This window comes from Sus scrofa, chromosome 17 (assembly GCF_054392235.1).
Source record: "Sus scrofa isolate SSC_HxYL_T2T_F1_AM1 chromosome 17, Sscrofa_HxYL_maternal_Yorkshire_Landrace_v2.0, whole genome shotgun sequence".
NCBI lineage: Eukaryota > Metazoa > Chordata > Mammalia > Artiodactyla > Suidae > Sus > Sus scrofa.
In genome coordinates, this window is record NC_139399.1 from 56,341,263 (window position 1) to 56,359,963 (window position 18,701).

Sequence of the window (18,701 nt, forward strand, 5' to 3'; positions counted from 1 at the left end):
AGAGGTGGGTCCCCTATATAAATCCAACATATACGCAATTCATGTTAATTAGCATACTCAGGTACTATGTTCCTATCCATATACCTCAGAAAGTCCTCACATTTTATATATATAAGTAATACACACACACACACACACACACACACACACACAATCTGTGACCTACACCACAGCTCATGGCAATGCCAGATCCTTAACCTGCTGAACAAGTTCAGGGATTGAACCTGCATCCTCATGGATCCAGTCAGGTTTGTAACCCACTGAGCCACAACAGGAACTCTACTCACATATATATTTAATGCTGCTGTGCCAATGACTTAAACTATTCCTGCTTTGACAAAACCTCCACATTTCATTCTACTAAGAACTGAATATTTTATTATTTTTTGCAATAAGTTTGATATCATGTCTGAAATATGACTATTTCCACAAGAACACTTTTCCACAACATCATTTTTATCCACATTTTCAATCTGTATTTTAAAAAATAAAACATTTCCCCTCAATATCTTCGAACACTTCTTGAAAGCTTTCACATGAGCAAAGCGTTTATAGAGTGTTTCTATTTCACTCCTATATTACTTCTCCAATTCCATCAAGCTATGTCCTATTGAAAAAGATTTTACTATACATGTTGACATCATAGTGGTTCTGCCGTGTGGTTTTCCTGATGTTCAATGCATATAACTTGTAGAAGATGGCTTCTGGACATACACAGGTTTCTTTTTGTGTGTTTTTCTTTGATGTTTGGTGAGGGCTAACCTCTAGCTGAAAGTTTTTCTACATTCATTACACTCATAGGGTTTTTCCCCTGTGTGAATTCGCTGATGTCTTTTGAGAGCTGACTTTTCATAGAAGGTTTTCCCACATTCGAGGCACTTGTAGGTTTCCTCCCTCATATGAGTTCTCTGATGTACGACCAAATTGGATTTCACATAGAAAGATCTCCAGCATTTATGGCATTTATAGGGTTTCTCTCCTGTGTAGGTCCTCTGATGTTGAGTAAGATTTGACTTCACACGGAAGGTTTTCCCACCTCAAAATATTTATAGGGTTTCTCTCCTATATGAGTTCTCTGATGTACAGTGAGGGCTGACTTCTGGCAGAAGGACTTTCCACATTCATTATATTCATAGGGTTTTTCTCCTGTGTGAATTCTTTGATGTTCAGTGAGGTTGGACTTCACAAAGAACGACTTTCCACATTCACTACATTCATAGGGCTTTTTTCTTGTGTGCACACTCTGATGTTGGGTAAGGTCTGTTTTCTTAGGGAAGCTGTCCCCACATTTATTACAGTCAAAGGTTTTCTTCCCTTTGCAAGCCCTCTGATTTCGAGCAAGAGGTTCCTCCTTGCTTGAAACCCCCTCACTTTCACTACCCTCATTTTGTTCCCCCGAGTGTGCTCTCTGATGTTGCATGAATTTTGACTTCTTGTGGGGGGATTTCTCACACTTAACTACTGTCAAAGCTTTTCTCACTTGTATTAATTCTCTGATTTAGAGCGAGGTGGGATTCCTTTCTTAAGGCTCTCTCACTATTATTACACTCATTGGGCTGTTCTGCTGTGTGAGTTCTCGGATGTTGAGTCAGGCGTGGCTCTTCCTGGAAGGATTTCCCACATTTGTTAGCATCATGGATTTTCTTTCTTATGTGAGTTCACTCATTTTGAGTGAGGAGTGACTTCTGCAAGGCTCCCTCACTTCCGTTATACCCATGAGGTTGTCCTCCTGGATGCCTTCTCTGACACTGAGTAAGGTTTGACTTCTTGCTAAAGGATTTCCCCAATTTACTACATTCATAGTAAGCTCTCTGATGTGTATGTTTTGGCTTCATGAATGAGGATTTCCTATTTTCACTGGATTCATGTGGTTTCCTTTCCCTAAGGGTTCGTGGACAAGCACTGAGCTTTAACTTTTGGATGAAGGCTTGACTGTATTTGTTACCTTCAGAGGGTTTCTGACCTGTATGAGCTCTCTTGCATATAATAAAGGCTGTCTTTCTGGGAGAGGCTTTCTCACAATCATTATATTCAAGAAGTTGCTCCCAAGCTGAATTCTTCTGATGTTGAACAAAGTCCTCAATTAGTCTGTGGGATTTCTTCTTTTGATCATTTTCACAGGGCTTGTTCCCTGTAACCATTTTCTCATGCACAGTATCAAGGAATCCATATCCATTGAGATTAGACTTTTTTCTCACATGGCTTCTATTATGAATAATTAATTCAGAAATAATTTTCAAGTTTGTTACAGATAGGTCACATTTATGGGACAGTTTTCTTGAGGGCATTAGATTTGTGGCCATATTAAGCATTTCTCTGAAGGTCTTACTTCTCTCCTTAAGTCACTGCTTTGTTGTTGATGAATAAAGTTTGCCTCAAATACTTGTTTTCATTTTCTTGTGTTATTTCATTCACGTGAGTGGTTCTTTGGACTTTAGACATGTGAAAATTAACATATAAATCTTAACACGTTTCTTAATAAACAGGTTTGTACACAAATGCCCTACGTTGAGTTGATTCTTAGGTTTCCAACATAGTTTCCTGGGATGGAAGAACTCCTCAACACATATTTATCCTACCCTTTTAGTTTGGTACATGAAAACAAAGACAAAAACACATATTGTAGTAGAAAAGGGGAGACAAAGCTGAAAATTAATATGGGCAGCTTTGGCATGTTACAAATATGAACTCAAGATGGGTAGAGAGTTTGAAATAAAACACAGGGAATGGTGAACTGAGTACAAAGGAGATCAGGAAAACTACTGATCCCAGGATGGAAGATATTAAAAGAATGAGGCAAAGATAAGGGACACTGAGTAGGGAGACTAGGAAGACTGAAGGGTGATCAAGGGAAGAATCAGGGCAAAGATTAGGTCTGGAGGCAATCAGAGACCAGAACTTAATCCTCTTCTGCCCTGGATCTTAATTCCTGCCATAGGATCCTACTGTATAAGCTTTCAATTTCCCCTTCTCTTTTCCATTCTGTACACAAATGTTTATGAAATACTAATTTCCTCTGATCTAAAAGTCAGCCCCATAGTTCTAGCCCCATCTTTTCATATGATTGTGATATGTCAAAACATTATCTGAAGACTGTTAAAATATATGAGAGGATAAGCCATGCTTTCAATAGGATCCAGCACACCTCTGTATCCTGACTATTGGTGCTATCATTTGATTCTATCAGTGCTAATCAACAATTGTCTGTCTTGATTGACAATTCGACTTTTCCTTCTTTCAATCTGCTGATTTACTTTATTGACTGACTGTGCCCTATCACAACACTAATTTTTAATTCTACTTTTTAAAAATTGAAGTTTAGTTGATTTACACATAGTGTTAATTTCAGGTGTACAGCAAAGCGATTTAGTTATACACAATACAGATATATGTACATAACCATATTTTTTTTCAATTCTTTTCCACTATAGTTTATTACAAGATACTGAAAACAGTTCCCTGTGCTATACAGTAAAATCTTGTTCTTTAACTCCACTTTTTTTGTTTGCTTTTTAGGGCCACTTTCATATGGAAGTTCCTAGGCTAGGGGTCGAATCAGAGCTGCAGCTGCCAGCCTACAGCACAGCCACAGCAATGCTGGGTCACTGACCCATTGAGTAAGGCCAGGGATTGAGCCCACATCCTCTTGGATACTACTAGTTGGATTTGTTTCCACTGCACCACAATAGGAACTCCCTAACTCCACTTTCACACTGCATTTTCTTCCTCTCTGATTTCTCTTCTTTTGTGTAAGAATCCAAGTACCTGGCTATTCAACTTGGTCCCAGGACCTTTTTTTTGGTGTGGCATATGGAAGTTCCCAAACTATGGGTTGAATCAAAGCTACAGCTGCCAGCCTACTGCACAGCCATAACAACACTGGATCCTACACCACAGCTCATGGCAATGCCAGATACTTAACCCACAGAGCGAAGCCAGGGATCAAACTTGCATCCTCATGGATACTAGTTGGGTTTGTTACCATTGAGCCACAATGGGAACTCTGGTCCCAGGACATTTATTAATCCTTGCCTTAAAATTTTTTGGCTATGAGTGATTATTATCTTCTGCTATTTTCATTTTATGCAATAACATTGGTTGTATGCTTACAAACTCATGATTTTTCTGTAGAGATAAAACAAAGAGAAGCCAGTATGCTAACAACGGAAATTTGATATTGGATTTTTTGGGGGAGGGGGGCTGTGCCCATGGCATGTGATGGAACTGAGCCATAGCAGTGACAACGCTGAATCCTTAACCTGCTAGGCCACCAAGGAACTCTAATATTGGATTTTTTTCTTTAAATTGTATACTAGATTTTTATATCTAAATTCACAATACATGATCCTCACACAAGTCTACAGTGTTGTCAGCTCCTATCAGATCAGGATGTTTAATTCCATCCATTGTGTGTTTTCAACCACAGAGCCACTCTCATGTTCTACACTTACCACATATTCTGTCCTTAGCTCTACTCAGAACCTGGACATCCTTCAGGGTACTGTTACAATCCCACTGCTCAAAAAAAAAAAAAAATCTGAACACTTTAAGTTCCATTTGTGGTAAAATATGCAAGTAGCTACTGTCTGTATAATATGTTTGAACACTATTTCCACAGCTATGGAGCGTCCTCTCTATTTCTGTTTCCATGAACAAGCCTGATTTTCATTGCTTTTGGCAGTTTTTCCACTTTTATTTTTAAAGTTTGGGATTTCAGCTGCCTCCAACCTATAACAAAAATAGAACTGACATTAAAAACTTTTTCCTTGTGGTCTTTGGGTAACTTGCAGAGGTATAAAAGGGCAATGCTGACTGTGTTTGCATCTGCATATTGGATTTCACTCCTTTCTTCTAAAAACACTGTTCACGTGCCTCCTGGGACACCCTAGGGTGCTCTAGTGGGTGCTCCTTCTCAGTCTCTCTCGCTAGAGCCCAACATCTCTCTGCCCTCCAAATGCAGTGTCCCTTGACCTCTTCTCTTACCTACTTTCTCACTCAGAGTAGAATTCAGTCTTAGCAGGCTTATAAAGCTTTGCCTCTAGTTAACCTCTGCCATCATCTGCTACTTTATCTTCACTGAACTCCTCTTGTCTCACTGACTTCCTTGTTGCTGACTGATTACACCAGGTGCCCTCCCGTCCAGAGGCTTGGCATCTTCTGTTCCCTCGACCTGGACCTCTCAGATAACCATAGCTCACTCCATCCCTTCATCCAAGACTCCACTCCACTACTCCCGTCCAAAAAGGCCCTCCCTGACTTCCCTTCAAAAAACAAAACTTCCTGTCAGTCTCCATCCCCTTCATCTGACTTTAATTTTTCAGAGTCCTGATTACTCCCAGCCATGTTACCCATTTATTGGCTTTTTGGATCTACTGATAGGAGCTGAGACTTTGGTTTTGTATCTCCCGAGCTTAGAATGTGACTGGTGCATGGTAGGTGCTTAGTAAATAATTGAATAAAATGATGCATTGATAGATGCATATTTACAGAGTGTTTGGCACAGGAGGGAAGGTAAAAGGAGGCCATTATTGAAAAGAGGAAAAAAAAAAACAAAGACATGAAGATCTAGGATGAGGAAGGCAGCAATTGGATTCTACAAAAACCAATCAACTCTCTATAAAAGTCAAGGAGGCAATATGCTTGTTTGTATTTGACACTACATCTAATGCAATATTATGTGTAGATATCTATATTTAAGGTTCACCAGCAGACATTTGCAACCAAACATCATTTGCAATGAGTAATATTTAGAGGGTGACTCTTTCATCTTGGGATAGTGTCCATTGGAAATCACCTCTCTCACTGTATGAATGTTTGCTTCTTGCATAAATCTCAATGGCTAACATCACTGGAATTAGCTTCACCTGATCACTTTCTTTTATCCTATTTGATCTAACTGGAGGGTTACCTATTCATTCAAAGGCTTAATTAAGATTCTAGAAAGCATCTTCTGATGTTGTTTTCTTCTCTGCTTCTAACTCTCTTTTCAGTGTGTAGGCTTCTCATTACAAAAATATAGCTTGAACTGAAAACAACATAAGGGAATCAATAAAGCACCTAAATGAAAAAACGTCAAATAGAAAACAAAGAACATTTATATATGAGAATGGTATTTGGAGGTTTGATGTCTAAGGAATGGTAGTCATCAGTCTTAAGTCACTTCAAAAAGTCTGGAGGCTCTAAGAGAGATTACTAAAACCTGTTTCAAAGACACCAACCTCTTAACTGGGCCACTTTGGATCCAGTTTCCGCTTCCATCTGACCTCATTAACTCACCTGGGTGGCTGTGACTTGGGAGTCCTCCCGTTAATATCCGTGGTTCCTCTCCCTGCTCCGACTTGAATATCAGCTCAGGTTTGTTGTGGGAAATGACATGGCACTTGGCAAAGTTGCTTGGGATTCAAGCCTTTGGAAGAACAACAGGGGAGAACCCTACAATGATGGGGTCCTCATCAAGGAAGACCCTTTCACAGGGAGAGAGACTAGAATACATCCTTTCCATCCCCTAAGAGGTCTCTGAATCTAGCATCTCAAGTCTCAAACTCATGACACCCTGTAAGACAGGAAATGCACCCGCTCAGGAAGCTGTGCTTACCCAGGGATGCCAGGTGCCTGTAGTTCTCCAGCATCACGTCTCTGTACAGGAGCCTCTGAGCATCAACCAGCAGCCGCCACTCCTTCTGGGTGAAGTCCACAGATACATCCTCGAACAACACAAATCCCTGTAACAGCCCGATGCTGCTTAGTCTGCAATGCTCAAGACTAGAGGGTTTGGGAAATACGTATGGATGTTGACTCTACTGTGTCTACTGTAAAGGGTTTGCCAGAAAATGTTACAAAGGCTGTCTATCAAGTGCCTTCCTGCATGTCACAAAGGCATACTTCAGAGATGCTGCGGCTTTGGTTCCAGACCACTGCAGTTCAGTGAGTTACCTGAATTTTGGGGTCTCCCAGTGCATATGAAAGTTATGTTTATGCTATTCTGTAGTCCATTCAGAGTGCAATAGCATTCTGTCTAAAAAATCCCCAATGGACACACATTAAGAGTATTTTATTGCTAAAAAAATGTTGACGATCTGAACCTTCAGCAAGTTGTAACCTTTTTTTTTTTTTTGTCTTATCTTTTTAGGGTTGCACTTGCGGCATAAGGAGGTTCCCAGGCTAGGGGTCAAATCAGAGCTGTAGCTGCTGGCCTACAACACAGCCGTAGCAACTCGAGATCCAAGCCACATCTGTGACCTACACCACAGCTCATGGCAATGCCAGATCATTAAACCCACTGAGCGAGGCCAGAGTTTGAACCAGCGTCCTTATGGGAACTATGTCGGTTCTTAACCCGCCGAGCCACAACGGGAAGTTCACCATTGTCATCTTTTTGTTGGGGGAGGGCCTATCCTTGATGTGGATGGTTGCAGACTGATCAGGGTAATGGGTGCCGAAAGCTAGAGTGGCTGTGACAATTTCTTAAAGACAGACGATAACTTCTTCCACATTGACTGATTCTTCCTTTCATGAATGATTTCTCTGAAGCATGTGATGCTGTTTGATCGCATTTTACCCACAGCAGAACTTCTTTCAAAATTGAAGTTATCTTCTCAAAGCCTGCTGCTGCTTTACAACCAAGTTTGTATAATATTCTAAATCCTTTGCTGTCGTTTCAACAGCATCTTCACTAGTAGATTCTATCTGAATAGACCACTTTCTTTGCTCATCCCTAAGAAGCAACTACTTATCTGTTCAAGTTTTATCAAGAGATTGCAGCAATTCAGTCCTGTCTTCAGGCTCCACTTCTACTTTTAGTTCTCTTGTTATTTCCACCACATCTGACGTTACTCCCTCCACTGAAGTCTTGAACCCCTCAAAGTAATCCACGAGGGTTGGAATCAACTCCTTCCAAACTCTTGTTAATGTTGATAGAAGTCTTGACTTCTTCCCATGATTCACAAATGCTCTTCACAGCATCTAGAATGGTAAATCCTTTTTTTTTTTTTTTTTTTTGCTTTTTAAGGCCACATGCAGCATATGGAAATTCCCAGGCTAGGGGTCAAATTGGAGCTATAGCTTCCACACCACACCACAGCTGGATCCGAGTCGTGTCTGCAGCCTACACCACAGCTCACGGCAACGCCGGATCGTTAACCCACTGAGTAATGCTCTAGAAGCAGGGTGAGTGTTTTAAAGCCGTGGTTCTCCATCAGTCATGATTCTGCCTGCCAGGGGGCATCTGGCCATGTCTGGAGACATTTCTGATGTCACAACCCAAGAAAGAGTGCCACTGATGTACAGTGAGCGGAGCCCAGAGATGCTGCTATCCAGCCTGCAATGCACAGGACAGCCTCTCCAACAAAGAATTACAACAAGGAATTACCTGGCCCCAAATACCGATAGTGTTGAGGTTCAGGAAGCCTATTTTAAAGGCAAGTCAGAGAGGAAAGTAATAGGTTACTATAAGAGATGACCACCTATTTTTTTTTTTTTTTTTGTCTTTTGTCTTTTGTCTTTTTGTCTGTTGTTGTTGCTGTTGTTGCTATTTCTTGGGCCGCTCCTGCGGCATATGGAGGTTCCCAGGCTAGGGGTCGAATCAGAGCTGTAGCCACCGGCCTACGCCAGAGCCACAGCAACGCGGGATCCGAGCCGCGTCTGCAACCTACACCACAGCTCACGGCAACGCCGGATCGTTAACCCACTGAGCAAGGGCAGGGACCGAACCCGCAACCTCATGGTTCCTAGTCGGATTCGTTAACCACTGCGCCACGGCGGGAACTCCAAGAGATGACCACCTATTTTTAATGTTGTGGTAGCACTGGAGGTTTAGGAGTGGGAGCTGCTTCCAAACGGAACTCATCAGTGATTGGTGATGGCACGAGGGAAAAATGGAGCATTACTCCCAGGGTATCTGCAGGAGCAGCTGGGTCAATGCTGGTGGCATATATTGAGACTGACAAAACAGGAGAAAGAATAGAGGCAGAGATCCATTTGGGACATGTTATCCTTGAGATGCCTGTGACACATACAAGGTAGAGATGCCCAGGTGATGGCTAGAGTTCAGGAAAGAGGTCTACAAGGATACATTTCTGGAAACCAGGAGTGTCTCAGTGGTGGCTGAGCCATCGGAACAGGGAACTTGCTCACCAAGAACATGGAGATGGAAGGACAGCAGAGGAAGGTGTGTGGACCTGGGGACCACAGAAGAAATCAGGAGTCAGCAGCTATCTCTGCAGCATCTAGAACAGTCCCACTCCACAGTGGTGCCCAAAAAGCAGTTGCAGAATGAATGAAAGACATCTCAGGAGCCACTGGTGGTGAGAATTTCGAGAATAAGTGACACTTCTGACTCAACACAAGGTTGGGCACACACATTAATTTCCGCCTCTAAAACTATAGCAGGGAGAGACATAAAAACACCAATATATGACACAGAGCAGAGGAAGTTTCCGGAAGACAGAGCATAGGAGGCAGATACTAGTGCATTGTGCTCGTCCCTTAATGTAAACAAGAATGGGCTTAAGTCTCAGGTTCTGTTCAGTGCCTGGAGGGACCTCCCAGCCCAGCAGTAGCTGTGGCTGGAAGCCGAGATGGGCTCTGGGCTGAAGACCAGGGAACGTGAGTCAGGGAAGGGCTGCCACACTCTGTACCCCTCAAAGGTGCTGGCTGAGGGTCAACGCTCAAGAGGACGCGCCCTATAAAAAGCAGAATACTGCCTCCAGGTGTCTGTGTGAACTTTGCAGCCTAACAGAGGAGCAGGGTACTGTGCTTAGTCCCTTGATTCAGTCCCAGCTTTTGTTTTTAGGCAACTCTGGGGAAATAGACTAACAAGCTCTGCCATCAGGTAAGGTGCTTCCCCTTTGGCAGGGGAAAGGGAGTCCCCTCAAGTTTTGCCCTCCTCTGCAGAGCCTAAGAGAAGCCTGTCTGTACACATATCCCAATAATCCATGTAAGAGGCCCCAAGTCAGTCCTTTCGTTCAAGTGAAAAATGTGCCACGGAAACAGAGCTTTGCGAAGCTGAGTAACATACATCAGCTGTCTACACTGATCTAAGGAGACTTTTATCTTTCTGGTCACACGGAAAACAAAAAAAGGCCCAGATGCTGGAGGCAAAAATAACAATCTGAAAAATAAGCATCAGGGAGAGCAGATTTGAAGCAAATTTAACGCCAATAAAAAGCAACGGCCCGAAAGATAAGTACCAAGACCAACAGATTGAAGACTATGAAAACAAATGTAAGTAAGATATTGAAGAGAAGAATTTTTAAGTATCCCCTTGGGTGTCTGCAAATCATATAAGAGAGCCTCACTTCCCCAAAAGGAGAAGAGTTGACTACGAACAAACAAAAAGTGCACTGATATTAAACATTTTGTTGCTGACTTAGGATAACAACAAAAACCCCAAACTCATAAGCAAAGGCTTGAAAACAAAATGACCCCGATGACAAAGATGAGTCAAGCTCTCGAGGCACAGGATAAAAGCACAGAAAAGTGGAAACGAAGGAAGAGACGTGCGGGCGCACAGATGGCCAGCCTCTGGCCAAGGGAGGGGAGGTGCTGACAGCCACTCGGGATATCTGGGTGGAGGGAAGGAAACGAGCATGAGCACCGAAAGAACTGAACACGTCCAGAGCAAGTGGGTCTTCAGCTCAGTAGGACCTGTGCAATTACCAAGCAGGCATCCTGAAGATAGGGAGCCGGCATGCAGCCTGGGGAAATACCTGAACACCAGGGATAAGGGAAACTTGCAGGGAGAAAAAAATCAAACCCGTTACTACACAGGAGCATGAATCAAGCTGCCACACGACTTCTCCTCAGACTCTCCAAATGCCAGGAGGTAATGCAGATTGCCTTTTCTTTTCTTTCTTTTTCTTTTCTTTTTTTTTTTTTTTTTTTTTTGTCTTTTTGCCATTTCTTGGGCCGCTCCCGTGGCATACGGAGATTCCCAGGCTAGGGGTCGAATCAGAGCTGTAGCCACCGGCCTACGCCAGAGCCACAGTAACGTGGGATCTGAGCCGCGTCTGCAACCCACACCACAGCTCACGGCAACACCGGATCCTTAACCCACTGAGCAAGGCCAGGGATCAAACCCGAAACCTCATGGTTCTTAGTAGGATTCGTGTTAACCACTGCGCCACGACGGGAACTCCCAGATTGTCTTTTCTAAGCGCATCTGAAGGAAAGGGATTTCAAACCAAAATTCTATAACCAGGCAATCACTCACGGAACGGGGCGGAACGAAGGCCCTTTCTGACACCCAGACTCAGAAGAGTCATTCTGCAGATCTCTCCAGAGGCCTCAATCAAAACTCAGCAGAATCGGGGAAAGAACACAGACCATACGTAAACTGTGGTGGACACACAGAGCTATGGGAACTGGTTCCTGGCACAGCCAGAGAGGGTGGGTGACTTTTAGACTGTGCAAGGGAACCATACATGGAGCTAACTCAATAGGAAACATCTTTTAGGAATTATTAAAGTGGGTATAAAGGCAAAGATTTCACAGGTTCTGGAAAAAGCTTTACACGGTGGTACCAAGCCTGAGAAGTCCCGAAACTTTGGAAGAGGTGCTGCTGCAGTAATTGATGGCAACTTGGACCCAGGCCACGCCCAGGTCAAAAATAGGCCACGTGGAGTCAGGTGATAAAATCAGCCATTGAAGCCAGAATGGCTGGTCCTTTGGATGAGTTAGGGCTGCCACAGAAGCAGATCAGGAGAAGGTACTTCACACCCACTTTCTGCAGAAGTAGGGTTCCCAGATTTAGTAAATAAAATACAGGGCACCCAGTTAAATTTGAACTTCAGGTAAATAAGTTTTTGGTATAAACACGTCCCAAGCAAGATATACTGTATATGTCCTGTGTCTTAGCTGGTAACCCTAGGCCTAAGAGCTGTCCATTCCAAGTTCTTGGGCTGGCTGGAACACAAACAGATGGCAAGTTACTGCTGACAGTGGTTGGAAAGCTTGCAGGGGGCTTGGACTCCGGGTCTCCATTTGGCCAAATTTCTAATGCGGTATCCTTAGAACTACTGCAGTTATAAGCTCTTGAGAAGTTACTTACAATTCAGTACAACGGGGATATAATGCATGTGCCTACCTCATAATGCTGTTGTTGGAATTATACGTGCTAATCCAGGTGAGGCATTTAACAGTGCCTAGGGCACATTAAGCCCTAAATTGCAGGTAATATTATAACTACTATAATTCTGTCACTTTATCTTCAAACTTGGGATGGCAAAAAAGAAAACAACAACCAGGAAATGTATGTTAGAATTGAAATAATTATTGTTCAAGTAGCTAGAAGATGTGACTGTTAACAACGAATTCCAAAAACATGTAATTATTATGTTAGGAGAAAATGAAAAAAAATTATTTAGAGGATTTCCACAAAACCCGAGGTGAGGGAGGAGCGTATCTGATTTGAATGATACTGAGGAAAACAATTCCTGACATTGGTGGAACAATGTGCTTACATGCGTGTTAAATACATCACAGGGCATCGACGGCACAAGAAAAATAAGTAAAGACCCTCCACACCTCGGGAAGAGGAAAGAAGGAAAGTAATACACGATGGTACAGGAAAATGTTGGGAAATGAAACAGTGAAGAGAAACTATCGACCTGAAAGCATGGTTACTAAAAATGCAAAGTAACTCTTAAATGTCACTGACAAAAAATGGCGTCACAAGTAAACAACTCACCCGGGCTGTGTTCATTTTCTCCTGCTCCTGGAAAAGTTGAAAACTGTAAAGGCAGAGCTAGAGAAAAAAGAGAGCAAAGAAATTGTGAGACATATGATCTACCTGGAAGGTCCTCAGAGCATTTGCCCAGAAATCCACAAGGGTCAGGTGACCAACACATGGTGGGAGACTCCCTCTACCCCCTCAGAGGGGGGCAGGTATGCCAAAGGGGCCCTGGCAACCCTGGGGTCACCTGGGGAGCTGAGAAAAGCAGGTTTTACATTGAGGAGAGTAAATATTTTTCCTTATTGGTTTCTTATAATTCATCCTCTTCTTTGATTTAATAGCAAACACATATAAAACAAGGCAAAGTCCAAGTAAGAAAGAGCAGGTTAACAGCAAGAATGACATGCCGTGCTTTGGCTATTATTAAACCCGTTACAGTCGGAAATTTTTGATGTCTAGGATTTACATTAAAATACTCCAGTAGGAGTTCCCGTCGTGGCTCAGTGGTTAACGAATCCAACTAGGAACCATGAGGTTGTGGGTTCGATCCCTGGCCTTGCTCAGTGGGTTAAGGATCCGGCGTTGCTGTGAGCTGTGGTGTAGGTCAACGATGCGGCTCAGATCCTGTGTTGCTGTGGCTGTGGTGTAGGCTGGCAGCTGTAGCTCTGATTCGACCCCTAGCCTGGGAACCTCCATATGCTGCAGGTGCAGCCCTAGAAAAGACCAGAAAAAAAAAAATACTCCAGTAGAGGAAGATGAAAGGGGGAAGTGTACGTGTGTGTGTTGATGGTGGGGAGGAGTATATATGTTGGTAATTTCTTTCTTTTTTTTTTTTTTTTTTTTTTTTTGTCTTTTGTCTTTTTGTTGTTGTTGTTGCTATTTCTTGGGCCGCTCCCGCAGCATATGGAGGTTCCCAGGCTAGGGGTCCAATCGGAGCTGTAGCCACCGGCCTACGCCAGAGCCACAGCAACGCGGGATCCGAGCTGCGTCTGCAACCTACACCACAGCTCACGGCAACGCCGGATCGTTAACCCACTGAGCAAGGGCAGGGACCGAACCCGCAACCTCATGGTTCCTAGTCGGATTCGATAACCACTGCGCCACGATGGGAACTCCTATGTTGATAATTTCTGAAGCTTGATGAGCATTGGAGTCATTATATTATTTTCTTTACTTTTGCATGTTTTGAATATTTCCATTTGAAAAAGTGTATAAAATAATGCAGTGAACAAAACTTGATATTCTATTTATATTTTTATCTCCATGAAGTTAAAGAATTAAGAGGAACTTCTGGCAACAGGGATAGATGTGCTTTAACAAAGTCTATTTTTTATTTATTTTATTTTATTTTTTGTCTTTTTGCCATTTCTTGGGCTGCTCCCGAGGCACATTGAAGTTCCCAGGCTGAGGGTCTAATTGGAGCTGAAGCCGCTGGCCTACACCACAGCCACAGCAACGCAGGATCCGAGCTGCATCTGCAACCTACACCACAGCTCACGGCAACGCCGGATCGTTAACCCACTGAGCAAGGGCAGGGATCGAACCCGCAACCTCATGGTTCCTAGTCAGATTCGTTAACCACTGCGCCACGACGGGAACTCCTATTTATTTATTTATTTATTTATTTATTTTTTTGCTTTTTAGGGCCACACCCGCAGCATATGGAGGTTCCCAGGCTAGGGGTCCAATCTGAGCTGTAGCTGCTGGCCTATGCCACAGCTCACGGCAACCCCAGAGCCTTAACCCACTGAGTGAAGCCAGGGATTGAACCTTCATCCTCATGGATGCTAGTCAGATTTGTTAATGGCTGAGCCCCGACGGGAAATCCAAGTCTATTTTTTTAAAAAGGCATTTATTCTCCTTTGGTTCCGGTGTCTCCAAAGGAGGTTTTATGAAGAAACTTGTTTTGACTTAACTGAGACACAGTGGGCAGAACAATGGGGGAGTCAGGGGGCCTTGAGGTGCCTTTTGGTTATGCCACTAATGAAAAATACATTTATAATATTATAATAATGTAGGTATAGGCAGTTCGCATTGTGGAACAGACCCAATTTGACCCCTAGCCTGGGAACTTCCATATGCCACGGGTGTGGCCCTAAAAAGAAAAGAAACAAAGGCAGGTATAGTATTAGTGATACTAACCATACTTGCATAGTGCTTATTATGCAGTAGGCATTGTTCTAAGCACTTTACATATGTTACCTCATTTATTCCTTAAATAGATCAAGATGCAGGTACTATTATTACTTCCTTTTTATAGATGAGGAAATTGGGGGGAAGAAAGTTTAAGTAATGGGGTAGAGGTGGGTTTTGAACCCTGGCAGTCTGGCTCCAGAAGCCTTGTATTTATCCCTATGCTAAATACTTCCTCAGGCCCCCACTCGGGGCAGGATTACACACTCCGAAAAGCTCTTCCTGCATTCCCCTATAAAGGCAGGAATGGGGGTGGGCAGCATATCCTTAAATTCCAGGTTTGATGATGGGTGTGGTTTGAAGGCTGCTCAAAATCCCAGAAGAGGGGCTGGAGAATTAAGGGCATCGGAGGAATTTCCAGGAGGAGTAGAGAGAATGTCCCCTTGGCCGTCCTCCTGGACTCGTGCTCATCAACTGGCCTGCGGATTTCCTCTTCCCACGAAGCTGCCTCCTCCCCACCACCCTCAGCCCAACTCCCTTTTGAAAGTTGGCCCACACCTCCACTGGTTCTCCACAACCTCAGGTACGATGTTAACCAGGGCAGAAGGATCGGGAACTGGTCTCAAGCAAGCAGATCTAGAATCTGCTTGATTCCGGGATCTCTGCCCTGCCACCATGGAGAGCTGTATCCGGGTGTGTGTGTGGGGGGGATCTCCTGCTCCTGGCGCCCTCTTTTCCTCGCAAGAGCTGTGTGAGCCTGGGGAATCCGTACCCTGCAGGAGGTGGTAAATTCAAACAACTGGGATCTTCAGCCCAGATCCCAACTCTCTTGGAATTTGCCATCCTCTACACAGAAGTTCTCTCAAACTGGTCCCCAACCAGCAGCATCAGTGTCACCTGGTAACCTGATGGAAATGCAAATTCTTGGGCCCCTCCCCAGACCTCCTGAGCTGGAAACTGGGGGTGGGGGTCCAACAGAGCTATTGGGGTTTAACAAGCCCTCCAGGTGTTTTTGAGGCATGCTTATTTGAGAACCACTCGCAGAAAATCTGGCTTAGGCATCTGAAAACTGCTGACGGCACAGGCCAGATGGACAATGAAGAAAGTCTAGAAGCCTCAAGTATGCAGTGACCTGATGGCTCTGAACAGATACCAAGAAATCTCCAAGAGCCTCTGGAGAAGACTTAGTCCCCATACACTCCAGGTCCTTCCCTGTGGCTCTTAGGGATGTGTCACTCTGCTTAGTACTGTGAAGGATGTGCTGCTGGACTAGACCCAGCACGGGATTTACAAATAAAACTGAGGTTTGCAATCCCAGCTCCTTCAATTACCGGCCTTGAGTCTTCACCTCCAGTGTCTTGGTTTTCTTATCAGTTAAAATGGGATGGTAATACCGACTTCACTGGGGTAGGGGGATGGGGTGTCTCTGAGAACAAATAACGATCTTAATGAAAAGAACAGTGATAAAGGCAATTAACATTTCCCAGGTGCTCAGCAAAGGCCAGGCTTGCTGTTGAGTGTTTACAGGTTATCTTAATTCAATCTTCAGAACAGCCTTGAGACTGCTGTTGGGAATAACTTCATTTGACAGATGGGGAACCTGAGTCTTAGAGGCTCATCGTTTTTTAAACTTATCTTTGTTCAAATTCAGGTTCTTAAATCAGTCAACTTATACTGCAAACCCACCACCTGCTGCTAGCCTGCAGGTATACAATAAATATTATTAGAATTTATTCTCACCCTCGCTGGTGTTGTGGATTTGACTCGATAATGCACAGTCAGCCAAGGCACATGCAAATTCGAGGAGCTTCTGGAAACAGCGCTTTAACATTTGGACGCTTTTTCTCAGCGCAATTTATTCTGACCTAGCAACAGCTACTCTGTTACTTGGCTTTCTTTAGGAGCAAATGCAGACCAGACTCGGGAACAAGTGTTACAGAGAGTCTCAGCCCGCGTGAAATTCGCCCAAGTTTTTGGTCCACCAGGTGTGGACACAAAACCTATCCCAAGATGAGCGAAGCAACCCTCCAAACTAGGTTCTCACCTGTAGCACTCATCCTTCGTGCAGGAACCAGCGACAGAGCGTCGCGTAAACCCGAAGCCTCCAGGATTATCTACCACATAAAGCTGGAGACAACTGAGCCAAACAATGAGGGAGAACTGCGCATGCGCAAAAGGAGATTCGAGGCCAAGTTCCCACGCTCTCCTCCAGGTGATCCATCAAATTCGGGCTCTGTTTCCTATAAGTCTCTGCGCCCCCTTCCTTAGGGAATGTCCGAAGAGTTCCTTCTTTATCTGGTCGGTTGGATGATTTGCCCTACTCCACTCAAAACTGGATTTCAAAAGTAATACACCAAAACTGTAAATAAAACGGCAAACATGAATCAAAGGATCTTGCCATTAAACATGCGGTTAATAATTTTCCTACCCTTTTTACCTTTTTATTTTGAAAAATTTCAACCTTACGGCAAAGTTGCATGAATGATTCGTTCTGAATGAACACCTGTAAAGTGTTTACTTAGATTTGTCATTTGTTAATATTTTGCCACATCTGCATTCTGTTTATTTCTCTCTCATCTTCCTCACCATTTGAGAGTAAGCAGCAAACACGAACTATCACCCCTAAAATTAGCATGTATTTTCTAACAAGGGCATCCTTTTACAGATCAAATTCAAGAAAAGTGAACACTGATATATTATTATCAAATATATGGACCATATTCGAATTTCACCCATTGTCCCAATAATGTCCTCTATAACTTTTTTTTTTCTGATCCAGCATCCAATTCAGAGTCATTCCTTACATTCTATTCTTATATCATTTAGACCCCTTTCATCCAGCTCTGCAGCTTTTTTGAATTTTTCTTTTTTTTTTATGGATTGGTAATTTTGAAGAGGACAGGCTCCCTGTTTTGAAGAGTGTTCCTTAATTTGACTTTGGGTGACTGTTTCCTTAAAATTAAATGCAGGTTATAATTTCTTGGCATAACATAAGAGATGTTATGTTCTCAGTAAAATGACATCAGATCAGTTTCATACATACCATGTCAGTTTGTCCCATTTGTCATAATATAAACTTTGACTATGATTAAGATGATGTACAGGTCTGCACACTTTTCCATCAATTGTTTCTCTTAATGCCAAGAGTAGTAATAGGAAATAAGCTCCATTCACAGCAGCATCAGTATCTGGGACTAGTTTAACAAGAACCAGGCAGAACTTACACAAAAGACACTCTTTCCCTCTACCATGTGACATTAAAGATGTGAATGGAAACTTGTACTGGCTTCATAGATGGGAAGACGACATTCTTTTAACAAAATTGCATCCAAAATCTTGATAAGTTGAGTGATGTGATTTCTTTCCTTACATTTTATTTTACCTAACAGAACACATAAATTTCATCTGGAAGGAAGTGCCTGTCGTAGCTCAGCGGAAACAAATCTGACTAGTATCCATGAGGACACAGGTTTGATCCCTGGCCTTGCTCACTGGGTTGAGGATCCAGTGTTGCTTCTGAGCTGTGGCGTAGGTTGCAGACGCGGCTCAGATCAGGTGTTGATGTGGCTCTGGTGTAGGCTGGTGGCTACAGCTCCCATTTGACCCCTAGCCTGGGAACTTCCATATACCGTGGGAGCGGCCCAAGAAATGGCAAAAAGACAAAAAAAAAAAAAAAAAAAAAGAAATCATGTTAGGGATTTCCCTTTGTGGCTCCGCGGGTTAAGAACCCGACATAATGTTGAGGAGGATACAAGTTCGATCCTTGGCCTCGCTCAGTGGGTTAAGGATCCAGTGTTGCTGCAAGCTGCAGCATAGGTCACAGATGCAGCTTGGATCTTGCATTGTTGCCATGGCTGTGGTGTAGGCCAGCAGCTGCAGCTTCAGATTCGACAAGTAG

At 43.4% G+C, this 18,701-nt stretch overlaps 1 protein-coding gene across 1 annotated transcript; it reads right to left on the reverse strand.

The window, feature by feature from the left end:
- Positions 1-565: 565 nt before the first annotated feature.
- Positions 566-14,823, reverse strand: LOC102159612 (zinc finger protein 248). Its single transcript, XM_085003181.1, is given in 9 exon segments — positions 566-1,036; positions 1,039-1,456; positions 1,458-2,351; positions 2,353-2,432; positions 5,980-5,982; positions 6,277-6,378; positions 6,596-6,722; positions 12,686-12,742; positions 14,818-14,823. Coding segments are annotated over 9 exon segments (2,049 nt in total). The 3' UTR covers positions 566-674.
- Positions 14,824-18,701: the final 3,878 nt, after the last annotated feature.